We start from the raw sequence: 16,561 nt of genomic DNA on the forward strand, positions 1-16,561 counted from the left end.
CAATTCTGGTTTCCTTGCTGTGTATGCCCAGCAGTGGGATTTCTGGGTCATAAGGCAGTTCTATTTCCAGTTTTTTAAGGAATCTCCACACTGTTCTCCATAGTGGCTGTACTAGTTTGCATTCCCACCAACAGTGTAAGAGGTTTCCCTTTTCTGTACACCCTCTCCAGCATTTATTGCTTGTAGACGTTTGGATAGCAGCCATTCTGACTGCTGTGAAATGGTACCTCATTGTGGTTTTGATTTTCATTTCTCTGATAATGAGTGATGTTGAGCATTTTTTCATGTGTTTGTTAGCCATCTGTATGTCTTCTTTGGAGAAATGTCTATTTAGTTCTTTGGCCCATTTTTTTTATTGGGTCGTTTATTTTTCTGGAATTGAGCTGCAGGAGTTGCTTGTATATTTTTGAGATTAGTTGTTTGTCAGTTGCTTCATTTGCTATTATTTTCTCCCATTCTGAAGGCTGTCTTTTCACCTTGCTTAGAGTTTCCTTTGTTGTGCATAAGCTTTTATTTTTAATTAGGTCCCATTTGTTTATTTTTGCTTTTATTTCCAATATTCTGGGAGGTGGGTCATAGAGGATCCTGCTGTGATTTATGTCGGAGAGTGTTTTGCCTATGTTCTCCTCTAGGAGTTTTATAGTTTCTGGTCTTACTTTTAGATCTTTAATCCATTTTGAGTTTATTTTTGTGTAAGGTGTTAGAAAGTGTTCTAGTTTCATTCTTTTACAAGTGGTGGACCAATTTTCCCAGCACCACTTGTTACAGAGATTGTCTTTTCTCCATTGTATATTCTTGCCTCCTTTGTCAAAGATAAGGTGTCAATAGGTGCATGGATTTATCTCTGGGCTTTCTATTTTGTTCCATTGATCTATATTTCTGTCTTTGTGCCAATACCATACTGTCTTGTACTATGGGTTTGTAGTAGAGCCTGAAGTCAGGCGGGTTGATTCCTCCAGTTCCATTCTTCTTTCTCAAGATTGCTTTGGCTATTTGAGGTTTTTTGTATTTCCATACAAATTGTGAAATTATTTGTTTTATCTCTGTGAAAAATACCGTTGGTAGTTTGATAGGGATTGTATTGAATCTATAGATTGCTTTGGGTAGTATACTCATTTTTACTATATTGATTCTTTCAATCCATGAACATGGTATATTTCTCCATCTATTAGTGTCCTCTTTGATTTCTTTCACCAGTGTTTTATAGTTTTCTATATATAGGTCTTTTGTTTCTTTAGGTAGATATATTTTTAAATATTTTATTCTTTTTGTTGCAATCGTGAATGGAATAGTTTCCTTAATTTCTCTTTCTATTTTCTCATTATTAGTGTATAGGAATGCAAGGGATTTCTGGGAGAGGGAGAGGGTGGAATGATTTGGGAGAATAGCATTGAAACATGTATAATATCATATATGAAATGAATCGCCAGTCCAGGTTCGATGCATGATACAGGATGCTTGGGGCTGGTGCACTGGGATGACCCAGAGGGATGGTATGGGGAGGGACGTGGGAGGGAGGTTCAGGAGGGGGAACATGTGTACACCTGTGGCAGATTCATGTTCATGTATGGCAAAACCAATACAATATTGTAAAGTAATTAGCCTCCAATTAAAATAAATAAATTTATATTAAAATCTTCACACACAAAAAAGGAACTAACAGAAAAAATAAACAAATACATAAATATTGGATCTGTAGGCCTTCTTTATACCAGGTAAGGATTCAGATCTTTCCCATCCTGTACATGTTTCTGTTACAGAGGACGTGTGTTGCTAGAGCTTGGGTATTGGAACTCATGTTTGGATATCCTGAATCCACATATGTGACAGAGTGAGCATGATTGGAGTTATGATACATTTCATTTAGTAAACTGGCCTGTTCCATTTCCCTTGTCAAAGGATACAGCTTTCCTGAGTGAAAATTCTGAGAACAAAGCAAAGAGCATTACAAGAGAAACACCGAAGGAGAGCAAGCATGGTTTCACCACACTGAAAGAATCATAGCAAGAGCCTTAATCATTCAAGGATTTCAGAATGAAATCTCAGGATGTCATAACAGAGATCCTTAGCAATATACTTATTTCAAATGGAAGAAGAAATCAGACTCTTTTTAAGGTGGAAATTCTTTTACAGTAAGGACTAGTTGATTGGTTTTACAGTAAAGCCTAGTTCTGCCAATTAGACTACATGGGGATATGTCCTTAAAAATGAATGAGCTAAGTTGCAGCTTCAGAATTCTGAAGAAAAACTATGTAAAACAGAAAAACTATGTAAATCATAAGAAATATTATTTTATCAAAGAAAGTACATATCCAATGTGCTTATTTATTATGTAACTGGAAATTTGTACCTCTTAATCCCCTGAATCCTTTCCAGCTTCCACCTATTCGTTCTCTGTATCTATGAGTCTATTTTTATTTTGTTTTGTTTGCTTATTTTGAATTTTAGATTCCACATATAAGCAAGATCACGTGGTATTCATCTTTCTCTGTCTGACTCATTTTACTTAGCATAAAACTCTCTAGATCCATCCATGTTGTCACAAAGGACAAGATTTCATTTTTATGGCTGAGTAGTATTTCATTATATAGACATAGATTATATATATATATATAATTTCATTATTTATTTATATATACACAATACACATTTATATATATGTGTGTATATATATAAATATTCTTTGTATATTTTGCATATTAATTTCTTATTGGACATATCCTTTGCAAATATCTTCTCCCATTCAGTAGGGTGCCTTTTTCTGTTTTGTTTTGTTGATAGTTTCCTTAACTGCAAAAGTTTTTTTTTAGTTTCATGAACTTTCATTTGTTTATTTTTGCTTTTGTTTGTCTTGATAAAGAGTCAGTCCTTTAGGAAAGCATGCTGCCTATGTTTTCTTCTAGGAGTTGTAGGATTTCAGAGTTAAGTTTTTAATCCATTTGAGTTTACTTTTATGGTGTGAGAAAGCAGTCCAGTTTGATTCTTTTTTATATAGCTATACAGTTTTCCCAAAATAATGTATTGAAGAGGCTGCCTTTTCTCCATTGTGTATACTTGTCTCCCTCTTTGTAGTTCAATTGACCATATAAACATAGGTTTATCACTGGGCTCTCAATTCTGTTCCATTGATCTATATGTCTGTTTTCTACTAGTACCATACTATTCTGATGACTGGATTTTTTGTAGTATAGTTTGGAATCAGGGAGCATGATGCCTATGGCTTCACTCTATTTTCCTCAAGGCTGATTTGGCTATTCAGGATCTTTTGGGTTTCCATACAGATTTTAGAGTTAATTTGTTCTAGTTCTATGAAAAGTGCCACTGATATTTTGATAAGAGATTGAGTTGAATCTGTAGATTGCCTTATGTAATATAGTCATTTTAACAATATTAATTCTTCCAATTTATAAGCATAATAAATCTTTCCACCTATTTGTATCATCTTCAATTTCTTTCATCAATGTTTTACAGTTTTCCAAGCTATTCCTGTGAATTGTGCTTCAGAGTTTTCTTGACTAGAGGCTTTCTTACTCCTTCATAGACTGTTGATTGGTCAAAAGTTGCCTTGAACTCCCAAGTACTCTGGCTCTATGAGGTTAAAGCCAGTAGCTGGACACCAGCATTCCAAAGACCAGTATGAGCTGATGCTGGAAGCCTAAGCTCACAAGGAGGTGATCAGGGAAGAGTGGGGAAGAGGGATAGGAGGGGAGATTACCGCCAAAAAAAAAAAAAAGAAATTAATGCTAAAAAAAAAGATTAGAGGGATTCTGGGCAGAACCCTTCTATCTCTGCACTTTTCTTTTACCAGTCACTAAATAGGCTAAGCATCAAATTTCAGATCATCAATGTACCAGTATTTTCCCAGGAAGAAGTATATCTATACTTCCATTTACATGTTGTTCTTTTATACCTATGATCACACCACTATTTTATCATGACTATTGAAAATGGCAAAAGTATGCCATTTTTTTCCTTATGTGGCATGAAAAGGAATAGACTCTAAAGGGAATATTTTAAATAAATCCAGTGACATTAAGAGCAACATATTTTTGTTTTGCAGATGGTGAAGACACAAGATGATCATAGCAGAAAAGAATATAGCTCCATTGGCATGAGAAATTCCACACGGTTCTAACTAAGAAGTATAAATCATCTATTAGAAGTGGAGTCATAAGTGGCAGGAATTTTTCACAACTAATAACATGTTAGATTTGTTCTGTTCCGAATCTGAGGGAAAGACTTCTCTGAGTGAAGACATCAATGAGCAGACCCAAGAAACTAGGAATGATTTCCTTTCTCCCGAGAACTGGGATAATTGACTTTGAAGAGTTAACTGAATCCTTTCTTTGACAACTCTGTATGAGGCATCAATTGTAATGATGCACCTGCCTACAGGATATTTTTGTCATCATTTTTTATCGTATCTGTATCTCACATTGGACTGGAGTAAAAAGGATTTTGGATTAGAATTTCCCAGGAATGCCTTCTGTTTTTGAGAAATGAAAGTCCGTGCCCATGTCTTCATTTCTGGTATGTCCCTAGAGCTGCATTTAACACTGATTGATGTGTAAGACCCCATCTGCCCAGCTGCTACCATCATAGACAATGTTTGCCCTTTCCAGGACATTTACAAAACAATGACATTTGTAAGAAAGAAAAAAGTGAGATAAGGCTAATTTTATAAAGCACTATTGTGTGCTGTGATCATCTGTTTTATATTTTAGCTTGCTTTACTCTGTTTGTACTTGATTTTGGCTGCGGACAAAACAGAACATTCTGGAAAAACATGAGTACTCTATATGACAGAACTGTTCTTGGGAATTGCAATGTTAGCAAGAGACAAGTTCTAAAATAAAGACAAGTTTGACATGGACACTTGTTCTGTTCATTTTTACTTCACTGTAGCCCAAGGCAGACTCATTAGACCACCAGTGCAGGATAATTACCAAGTCAGTGAGTATACCTTGTATATTTTTAAAGTGACTATGTTAAGGGGGTACTACTAAAGGCACTTTTATACTTTTTCTCTATAATTCTCCTTAACAATACTCTTGTGTTCAAATATTTTTAAAGTAATCGAATCAACTAATTCTAGGTTGTCGAAAATTTTTACAGTAGCCTTTACTGCTCCCTGGGAAGTTCTAGAGCAAACTCTACTCATTTAATAAAGTTTTATTTTCCCCTAAGAGTACGTAAGATCCCTAAATCTAAAAGTGACATGGGTTATCAAGAATATGAGGCCTGGAGGGAAGGGGTAAGGAGGGAAGTGGGAGGAAGGTTCAGGATGAGGGGGACACATGTATACCTATGAATGATTCATGCTGATGTATGGCGAAAATCATCACAATAGTCTAAATAATTGTCCTCCAATTAAAATTAATTAATTTAAATTTAAAAAATGTGAGGCCAACTATGGTGAACCATATGGAGGTTCCCTAAAAAACTGAAAATAGAGCTATCATATAATCCAGCAATTTCACTCTGAGACATATATCTGGAGAAAACTATAATTTAAGAGGATACATGACCCCAGAGTCCATTCCAGCACTATTTACAATAGCCAGGACATGGAAGCAACCTAAATGGCCATCAACAGGTAATGGATAAAAGAGCTGTGGTACATATGTAAAATGGAATACTACTCCCTTGCATGTAGAATCTTGAAAAATGATACACATGAACTTATATACAAAACAGAAACAGACCCATAGACATGGAAAGCAAAGGTATGGTTACCAAAGGGGAAAGGGAGTGGAAGGGATAAGTTAGGAATTTGGGACTAACAGACACATTATTGTATATAAAACAGATAACCAACAAGGACCTACTATACAGCACAGGGAACTATACTCAAGATTTTATAATAAGGTGTGAAGGAAAAGAATATATATATATATATGGACTTCCCTCGTGGTGCAAACAGTAAAGTGTCTGCCTACAATGTGGGAGATCCAGCTTCAATGCCTGAGACGGGAAGATCTCCTGCAGAAGGAAATGAAAACCCACTCCAGTATTCTTGCCTGGAAAATCCCATGGACACAGGAGCCTGGTAGGCTACATACAGTACATGGGGTCACAAAGAGTCAGACATGACTGAGCAATTTCATATACATATATATATATACACACACACACACAGACATGCATACATGTATATACATGTATGTGAAACTGAATCACTTTGCTCTACAATGGAAACTAATACAACAGTCTAAGTCAACTACACTTCAATTTTTTAAAATGTGAGGCCAGAGAAACTCACACGATGCTGAGGAGAGAATGAAATGTCTTGTCTAGCATCCTTAGCCACGTCTGGCTAGATTTATGATGCTCATGTCCTACAACCCAGCAAACTCACATTAGATCTACGTGCCTGTAGAAAGTCTTACATAGGATACTCAAGGAACCAAATACAAGTACGTTCGCTGCAGCATGGTGTGTTTTAGTGAAGATGTGAACCAACCAAAGTGTCCTAAATGTGGGATATGCATAGAATAGAATACAATACAGCCATTAAGTTGATAAGCTAGAGCTGTATTTATGGACAAATCTTGGAAAGAGTTGCAGAAGGATACATTATGACATCATTCATATAACATCCTAAAATCTGAGAAGCAATATCATGCATTGTTTATGAGTACCCACAAATGGAGATAGAGCATATGTGGGGATGATAAACACCAAATTCAAGACAGCAGTTATCTTTCAGTGCAGAGGGGTAAAGCTAAGGTCCAGTTGTCATTATAATGTTTATTTCTTGAGCTGGGTGGTGGAGAGTGAGTTTTCCTTTTATAATTTTTTTATACATTTTTGGATGCCTGACATATTTCATGATGTAAAAAGTGTAAGCCAAGTCATGGAAATAAATGTAAAATTCAAGTAAAGCCTTATGCTATACCTAGAATCATGTTAATATTGTGAGGAAATAATACATATATATACAAATATATATATCAGTTCAGTTCAGTTGCTCAGTCGTGTTCAACTCTTTGTGACCCCATGGACTGCAGCACACCAGGCCTGCTTGTCCATCACCAACTCCTGGAGCTTACTCAAACTCATGTCCATTGAGTCGGTGATGCCATCCAACCATCTCATCCTCTGTCGTCCGCTTCAATCTTTCCCAGCATCAGGGTCTTTTCCAATGAGTTACTTCTTTACATCAGGTGGCCAAAGTATTGGAGTTTCAGCTTCAGCATCAGTCCTTCCAATGAATATTCAGGACTGATTTCCTTTGGGATGGACTGGTTGGATCTCCTTTCAGTCCAAGGGACTCTCAAGAGTCTTCTCCAACACTACAGTTCAAAAGAATCCTTTCTTCGGTGCTCAGCTTTCTTTATAGTCCAACTCTCACGTCCATATTCTCTCTATATACATATATGTATATATTCTCTATATATGTATATATAGAATGTACATATATTCATATATATGTATTCATATATATTTATGGACATATATACATATATATGTGTATATGTGTGTACATATATATATGTATATCTATATATGCATATATATTATATATAGAATATATATTCCAGAAAGCTTGAAACAAAAACTCAGGGCAAGGATCATTTTTATATAAAATATAAAACACCTTTAACACCAAGCATCAGGGAAACTTTTCTCCTTCATTGGTATATCACAGAATTTGAATCAATGTATAAAATTAGTTTCAATTTTGATGTGAATTTTATATCTGAGTGGTCACAATTTGATGCATATAAGAGGTAAAAATGGTGAAATTAAGTGACATTGACTGGAGAAACAATTGCACTGTAAATATAGGGAACTTTTAAATAGGTGTATTGTGTATTTTGAACATTCAAGCCAAAAGTAGAATACTGGAATTTGTGCTGTTGAGAACCAGCAACAGAGAATGATCACAGGATGATAAAAATGCATGAATACAGAGTAAGGCTGCTAAGTAGAGCCAGTAATTGCTTTGGAAATCAAAGAAGGAGTAAAAAACACTTTGGATTTGAATAACTGGGAGAAACTTCAAAGAAGAAATAGAATTCACATCAGGTCTCTCCCTCCAGTTCCTTAAAGAAAACAGTACAAACTCCTTCCACGTCTTAAACGATTCTGCAAAATCTGGCATTTGCTCACTTTTTCAGCCTAATCTCTCTCCCCTGCAAGGAACCTCTTCCTCTCCCTATCTCTTGTTCATCCTCTGGTTGGGTCTCACCTGGTTGAAACACCTTCCATAAATTCTTGAAGCTGAGCAGGGTAAACACCCTCCCCTCTGAAGTCCCACTATATATTCTCCCATTCCTGGATTGTTCCCTCTGGGTCCTCATCAGTTCAGTTCAGTTCAGTCACTCAGTCGTGTCCGACTCTTTGCGACCCCATGGACTGCAGAATGCCAGGCCTCCCTGTTCATCACCAACTCCTGGAGTTTACCCAAACTCATGTCCATTGAGTCAGTGATGTCATCCAACCATCTCATCTTCTGTCGTCCCCTTCTCCTCCTGCCCTCAATCCTTCCCAGCATCAGGGTCTTTTCAAATGAGTCAGCTCTTTGCATCAGGTGGCCAAAGTATTGGAGTTTCAGCTTCAACACCAGTCCTTCCAATGAACACTCACGACTGAGCTCCTTTACGATGGACTGGTTGGATCTCCTTGCAGTCCAAGGGACTCTGGGAAGCTTATACTGGTATACTGGCTTGCCCATCCACTTCTCTATGTCCCCAAGGGGCACTGAAGTGAGCATCCCTATTAGTTCATCACTGTATCCCCAACATCCCAGATGGTCCCTGGCACTTAAAAGGCACCCAATAAAGATTGAATGAATGAGCAAAGTCATCTTGAAAGAGAAATGTAGTTTAGTTTGATGGGGAAGTCAGAGTTGGCATGAGAAATGATAAGGGAAAGCTGAGAAAACAGAACAGAAATATGTGCACTTGTGCACTGGAGTGGGGAGATTGGGAGTGTGTGAGCAGAACTTGGAAGGGACCCAGAGTGGCTGGGTTGGATCTGGGGACTACTGGAAGCTGAGGCCACAGCAAGTATTGTTAGTTGCTGAAAAGTCTTATTTTTTAGGCTTAAAAGAACCTTAACAAACTTAAAAAAAAAATCTTGAACCACTTCCCAGTAGCCAACCTGTTTGAATTCGGAGTGTCCTATAAACAAAACTGCATGCTCTCAGAAAGGAACAAAAGCACATGCATTAAGCACACATTTCCCCAGGGATTCTGTGAAGAAAAGACCCCTGAGTCTTGACATGGATGATACACTGCAGAACAGCTGGTCAGAATAACAGATGACTAATAATCCTGTGATACTTCTGGAAGACTTCATGTGACATTTAAAATCGGATTCCTAACTCTTTTATCTGAGTGTGAGTGGTGGGGGTGAGAATTTGAATAGTCATAGTCGAAAATTTGTGCAGCCTCTATGGGACTCCCTCGGCTAGAACCTCTTTCCATCTCTGACTCACAACTCTGGAATGTCCTTCTGACTAAATTTCTCCTTCAGCCCCTCCTTGACCATACTTGCACCTCTCCTTTCATGATACGCTAGGATCTTAATAGGCACTCAATAATTTTTCTTTGCTCAGAAAAGGGTGAATGAATAAGCTCTGTCTTGCTGAGCCTGGCTAATTTCCTACTTGGCTCCCTCTATTTTCCCTGGCTTTCACTTCCCAAGCTGAATTTGGATTCTGTGTTAAGAAGTCTGATAAGAGCTAGAAGTTGTCCTCTACACAAATGCTGCTGAGAAGGAAGCTCTCATCCCCTGTGATGAGGATGATCACTGTGTGGGAGCCTGGCTCACAAGACAACTCTTAGAAGTCTCTTCAGAAGCATATCTAAATAGAAATCCCAGAGATAAATCCACGCACCTATGGAGACCTTATCTTTGACAAAGGAGGCAAGAATATACAATGGAGAAAAGACAATCTCTTTAACAAATGGTGCTGAGAAAACTGGTCAACCACCTGTAAAAAAATGAAGCTAGAACACTTTCTAACACCATACACACAAAAAAACTCAAAATGGATTAAATATCTAAATGTAAGACCAGAAATTGTAAAACTCCTAGAGGAAAACATAGGCAAAACTCTCTCTGACATAAATCACAGCAGGATCCTCTGTGACCCACTTCCCAGAGTAATGGAAATAAAAGCAAAAATAAACAAATGGAACCTAATTAAGCTTTTGCACAACAAAGGAAACTATAAGCAAGGTGAAAAGACAGCCTTCAGAATGGGAGAAAATAATAGCAAACAAAGTAACTGACAGAGAATTAATCTAAAAAATATACAAGCAGCTCATGCAGCTCAATTCCAGAAAAACGAACAACCCAGTCAAAAAATGGGCCAAAGAACTAAATAGACATTTCTCCAAAGAAGATATACAGATGGCTAACAAACACATGAAAAGATGCTCAACATCACTCATTATCAGAGAAATGAAAATCAAAACCACAATGAGGTACCATCTCATGCCGGTCAGAATGGCTGCTATCAAAAAGTCTACAAACAATAAATGCTGGAGAGGGTGTGGAGAAAAGGCAACCCTCTTACACTGTTGGAGGGAATGCAAACTAGTACCACCACTATGGAGAACAGTGTGGAGATTCCTTTAAAAACTGGAAATAGAACTGCCATACGACCCAGTAATCCCACTGCTGGGCATACACAGCAAGGAAACCAGAATTGAAAGAGACATGTGTACCCCAATGTTCATCGCAGCACTGTTTACAATAACCAGGACATGGAAGCAACCTAGATGTCCATCAGCAGATGAATGGATAAGAAAGCTGTGGTACACATACACAATGGAATGTTACTCAGCTATTAAAAAGATCACATTTGAATCACTTCTAATGAGGTGTATGAAACTGGAGCCTATTATACAGAGTGAAGTAAGTCAGAAAAGAAAGCACCAATACAGTATATTAACACATATATATGGAATTTAGAAAGATGATAACAATGACTCTGTATGTGAGACAGCAAAAGAGACACAGATGTAAAGAACAGACTTTTGGACTCTGTGGGAGAAGGTGAGTGTGGGATGATTTGAGAGAATAGCACTGAAACTTGTATATTACCAAATGTAAAATAGATGACCAGTCCAATTTCGATGCATGAAACAGGGCACTCAAAGCCGGTGCACTGGGACAACGCTGAGTGATGGGATGGAGAGGGAGGGGGGGTTCAGGATGGGGGACACATGTACACCCATGGCTGATTCATGTCAGTGTATGGTGAAAACCACCACAATATTGTAAAGCAATTAGCCTCCAATTAAAATAAATAAAGAAAATTAAAAAAAAAAGTATATCTAAGACTCTAGGTTGATGGATATTGTGAGAACAGGCTGGTAAACAGCCTGTCATCTCTTTTTAATATGACTCACTTAGATTTATAGTGCTGGGTCAGTATCAGGGGTACAATGCAGTTACTCTGTTTATACATATACATATATTCTTTTTCATAATGTTCTCCCGTATTTGCCTGTGTGTGCTCAGTCGTGCCCATATAGGTAATTGCAGAATATTGAGCATAGTTCCCTGTACATCACAGTAGGTCCTTGTTGTTTATATAGTTTATATATAGTGGTGTGTATCTGTTAATTCCAGACTCCTAGTTTATCCCTCCCCCCATAAATTCTTTTATCCTCTCAGTAACTTAGCACTTCTTCAAGGTAAAAAAAATTGTTCCTAGTATGACATAAATTGATCTACAAGTGTCCTGTGTTTCATGGTGTTGGAGGGCCACAATCCAGGTAGTTGATGGCCCGTGAACCAGCCTCATCAGCATCACCTGGGAGCTTGTTAGAAATGCAGAATTTCTGGGTGTCAACCTGAGGCAACTGGACCAGAATCTACACTTTGAACAACATCTTCAGGTGATTCCTGGGCATATCTATGTTTAAGTGCTGGCCTAGAATTCACTTGCTTGAAGTTCTGCCAATGAGTAGGTGCATTTTGCTAATTTTCATTTCAGCTTGGCATCAGTATTGGTGATCAACCATGTAACATGCAGTTTGCCACAATTAGGGGATATAAATGTAAACAAGGGCTTCCCTTTTTTATGGTGGCTCAGTGGTAAAGAATCTGCCTGTGATGCAGGAGACACAGGTTTGATCCTTGTTTGGGAAGATCCTCTGGAAGAGTGCATGGCAATCCACTCCAGTATTCTTGCCTGGAGAACTTCATGGACAGAGGTACAGTCCATGGGATCGCAAAGAGTTCAACTTGACTGAGCAACTAACAAAGGTAAATAAAGGTGACCTATACCTTGAACTAATGATTTAGCCAGGAAGATTGAGGCAGAAAAAGAGATCACTTTGATTTCATGTAGCAGTGCTAGGAGGAAGTGAGCAGAGAGCATGGCAGAAATATGTAGGCCTCCTTACCCCAGCCTAGAGAAAGCATCATAAAGAATAGGTTCATTGATCTGGAAGAAAAAAGAGACAATGGCCAGGCAAAAATCAAGTAAGTAATCTAACCATAAAATAAATTGTCTTTCCCAGATCTTTGTCCTTAAAATAATATGTTTTTGTCTAAACCATAAACCTTATTGTGTTCCTGGGGAAGGAGGATTGACTATATAAATTCTGTGTTGCTAACTGCGCTTAGTGGTGATGGAGATGAGGATGGAGAAGTGAATATAGGCCAGCCATAGAGAACCATGTGGACCACATTTAGCTTCTGTTCTGGGGGCACTGGGGGAAGGATGTGGTTGAACTTTTATCATGACTGGTCTTGGCTGCTGAGGGAAGAGGGAATTGAAGGGGAGAAGAACTAGGTACAGCATAATCAGGTAGTTATCCAGGCAAGAGTGGGCAGTGTTGCTCAGGTTGGGAATTAGTGGAAGGGAGATATCTAAAAGGTAAGATGAGCAGGACATGATAATTGTATGATTGTGACAGAGAATGAGGGAGAGAGAGCTGGGTGCCAAGAACAGCAGTTCTCAGACTTGACTGTACAGAAGAATCCCCTGGAAAGCTCCACCCCCTCCCAGAGTTTTTGATTCAGTGAGTCTGGGGTGAGGCCTGAGAATTGCATTTCTAACAAGTTCCCAGCTCAGGCTGAGGCTGCTTGTCCCAGGACCACACTTTGAGAACAACTGCTCAGGTGTACCCCAGTGATTCTTGCCTTTGATAGCTCCTTGGGAACCCCTCAGAGCTTTTTAAACTGCTGATGCCAGAACCTTATGCCCAGGGTTGGTACAGGGTGCAGTGTAGACACTGGGCATTCTTAGCACCAGGTGATTTCGAAAAGCTGGTTTAAAACTCAACATTCAAAAAACTAAGATCATGGCATCCTGCCCCATCACTTCATGGCAAATAGATGGACAAACAGTGGAAACAGTGAGAGACTTTATTTTCTTGGGCTCCAAAATCACTGCAGATGGTGACTGCAGCCATGAAATTAAAAGACGCTTGCTCCTTGGAAGAAAAGCTATGACAAACGTAGACAGCTATTAAAAAGCAGAGACATTACTTTGCTGATGAAGATCTGTCTAGTCAAAGCTATGATTTTTCCAGTAGTCATGTATGGATGTGAGAGTTGGACCATAAAGAAGGCTGAGCACCAAAGAATTGATGCTTTTGAACTGTGGTGTTGGAGAAGACTCTTGAGAGTCCCTTGGACTGCAAGGAGATCAAACCAGTCAATCCTAAAGGAAACTAATCCTGAATATTCATTGGAAAGACTGATGCTGAAGCTTAAGCTCAAATACTTTGGCCACCTGATGTGAAGAGCCTGCTCATCAGAAAAGACCCTGATTCTGGGAAAGATTGAAGGCAAGAGAAGGGAATGATAGAGGACCAGATGGTTAGATGGCATCACTGACTCAATGGACATGAGTCTGAGCAAGTTCCAGGAGATGGTGAAAGACAGGGAAGCCTGGTGTGCTGCAGTCCATGGGGTCACCAAGAGTCAGAAATGACCAAGCGACTGAACAACAACAAGGGTGGTTCGATCATGCAGCTGAATGCCAGCTAAGTACCATTTACATATTTGGAACACAGGCACGGGAGTCATTTTGGTATCTATTAAAATTATTTCCTAATATTTTCATTTTCTTGATTAGTTAAGTACCACAGCAAAAAGTTATTGCCTTTCCTGGATCTTTGTCCTTAGAAAAGGTATTTTGTTTAAACCATATATCCCATTGTGTTCACAGAGAAGGGAGACTGTCCATATGAATTTTTGTTGAAATGCTTCATAATATGTGTCCTCACATGTGTAGAAATGTGTAGTCAATCCATTAGGAAGATCAATATGATGTTTGGTGGTTACTATCTAAAAGGGCAGATATTGAAACAAAACAGACACTATTTCCAACCTAAGACAAGAGGAAGAAGGAAAAAAAAATCACTAATTTGTTGAGTTCTTACTGTATACCAGATGCTATAATTGGTGATTTATATACATTATTCCATTGAATGCTGATGCACACAAAAAAGGAAAAGTAAGCCATCATTATCTCCGTTGTAAAAGTGAGGAATCCAGGGCTCGGAAAGAAAATGTCACACAATTCAAGGTAAAGAGGGGTATAGATCTGGGTTTTCCTGTTTTCCCAAAAATGATATTCTTTTTGTGCATTTTCATGAGAAGAAAAATTGGCTCTTAAGTACAGAAAAAATAGTCACCATGAGACATCAGGTGCTTGAATTCTAGCCCTAACTCTACCCCTAACTAGCTGTGCCACCTTTATTGAATTGCTACATCCTTTGGCCTTGATTTCCTCATCAGTAGAGTGAGAATAAAGACTGTACCTAGCTCCACTGATAAATAAATGAGTAAAGAAGATGTCACACACACACACACACACACAGGAATATTACTGAGCCATAAAAAAGAATACAGTAACGCCATTTCCAGCAACATGATGAACCTAGACAGATCTGGACAACTCTGCAACCTGGACTCACTCTGAACAGCTATTTTTGTTGGGTGTAAAATTCTGTGTTCACAGTTGCTGAAGTAAATCTGACAGAAAAAGACAAATACATGATACCACTGTTTGTGAAATCTAAAAGAAAAAAAAAACTATACAAATGAACTTATTTATAAAACATAAATAAACTTACAGTATAAATTTATGGTTGCCAAAGGGGGGGTATATTAGGAGTGTGGGATTAATGGAATATAAGTAAAACAGCAAAGACCTACTATATAACTCACAGAACTATACTCAATATCTTGTAGTATCTGGAAAATAATCTGAAAAAGCATATGTATATATGCATTGTTGTTGTTAAGTCACCAAGTCATGCCTGACTCTTGCAATGCCATGGACTGTAGCCCACCAGGCTCTTCTGTCCATGGAATTTTCCAGGCAAGAGTACTGGAGTGAGTTGCCATTTCCTTCTCCAGGGGGTCTTTCTGACCCAGGGATTGAACCCAGATCTCCTGCATGGCAGGCAAATTCCTTACCACGTATCCACACACACACACACACACACACACACACACATATTTATGAGTGATCACTTTGCTGTACACTTGAAACAAACACAACATTGTAAATTAACTATACCTCAGTAAAAGTAAAACTTTTACTAGCAGTGAGATGCAAAACATGCTTAAATTTTTAAAAATCACACTTTCAAAAAAAAAGTACCCAGTTCATTGGACTAAGAGAAATTATTTTTAGCACAATGCCTGGCATATGGAAAATGGTAATATTACCTCTTATTCTCTTCCTGCACTTTATCACCGTTACTAGCAAAATAGTGATACTGAACCCATGTTCTCTAAAGTTCCCTCGTTTTATAAATTTCTTGATTAAGGATTTGCTGGTTCTTTGGTAGCTACAGCTTCTTTCTGAAGCCCTTCAACCAGTGACCTCATCTTAAGAATTGGTCTTTGTTAAAATCAGCCAAACTCTCCTGTCACCCTCCTACAGCACCTGTGTCCCCAGGGTGTCCAGCCAGCTGTGGGTGTTGCATCCATGGCTGTGAAAAAGTTGGGTCAGTGTTATGGTGACTCTCACTACAGGGGCTCCACTGTGCTGAGCTGGCTGTGTTCAACTCCCTCTACAGCACCTGTGTGAGATCCCTCACGCCAGACCAGCAGGATTTCTGTCCGGTGGACACGAGTGCAGTAATAAGTGGACCACACTTCGCAGCTTGGATGCTGAAGACCCTGTTCTGTTATCTGATATCCTGTAGGCTTGAAGATGGTCCAGGAAGAAATTTGGAATCTTGTGACGTGTAAGACTTGTTCTACCACATACTGGTTAGGTGATGCTGGGTTTGTTGCCTAACTTCTTAGAACGTCCAGTTTTCTCATCTCTGAGACTGGTTTTGTGAGATGTGGCGTGTGCAATGGCGCATTAGTATTCAGCTTTGTAGCAGCTGCTCAGAGGCAGTTAGGAGCCATCCTAAAGACTCTATGTGGGAAGCTGGTGATAAATTTCAGGGTAGACCAGGAGACAGGGTTGTACACAAATTTGGAGAGTGCTAATCATGGCTTTCTAAGCCTTTTACAGCAGACTTGGCTTGCCACCACTGTGACACTTCTGTCAGTCTAGATAGCGTAGTGCAGCAGCAATTTTCACTTTGGCATTCCCACTGGCTACATTTTTAAGAAT

At 38.7% G+C, this 16,561-nt stretch overlaps 1 protein-coding gene across 2 annotated transcripts in view; it reads left to right on the forward strand.

The window, feature by feature from the left end:
• COL6A5 (collagen, type VI, alpha 5) overlaps positions 1-4,873 on the forward strand; it is a 160,932-nt gene extending 156,059 nt beyond the window's left edge. For both annotated transcript variants that reach the window (XM_010856741.1, XM_010856742.1), the window contains one exon: positions 4,061-4,873. In XM_010856741.1, the coding sequence (XP_010855043.1) occupies positions 4,061-4,080 (20 nt within the window). In that variant the 3' untranslated portion in view covers positions 4,081-4,873. The remainder of the gene's footprint in view (positions 1-4,060) is intronic.
• Positions 4,874-16,561: the final 11,688 nt, after the last annotated feature.

The sequence above is a fragment of the Bison bison genome, unplaced genomic scaffold (genome assembly GCF_000754665.1).
Source record: "Bison bison bison isolate TAMUID 2011002044 unplaced genomic scaffold, Bison_UMD1.0 scf7180017864374, whole genome shotgun sequence".
In the NCBI taxonomy this organism is placed as follows: domain Eukaryota; kingdom Metazoa; phylum Chordata; class Mammalia; order Artiodactyla; family Bovidae; genus Bison; species Bison bison.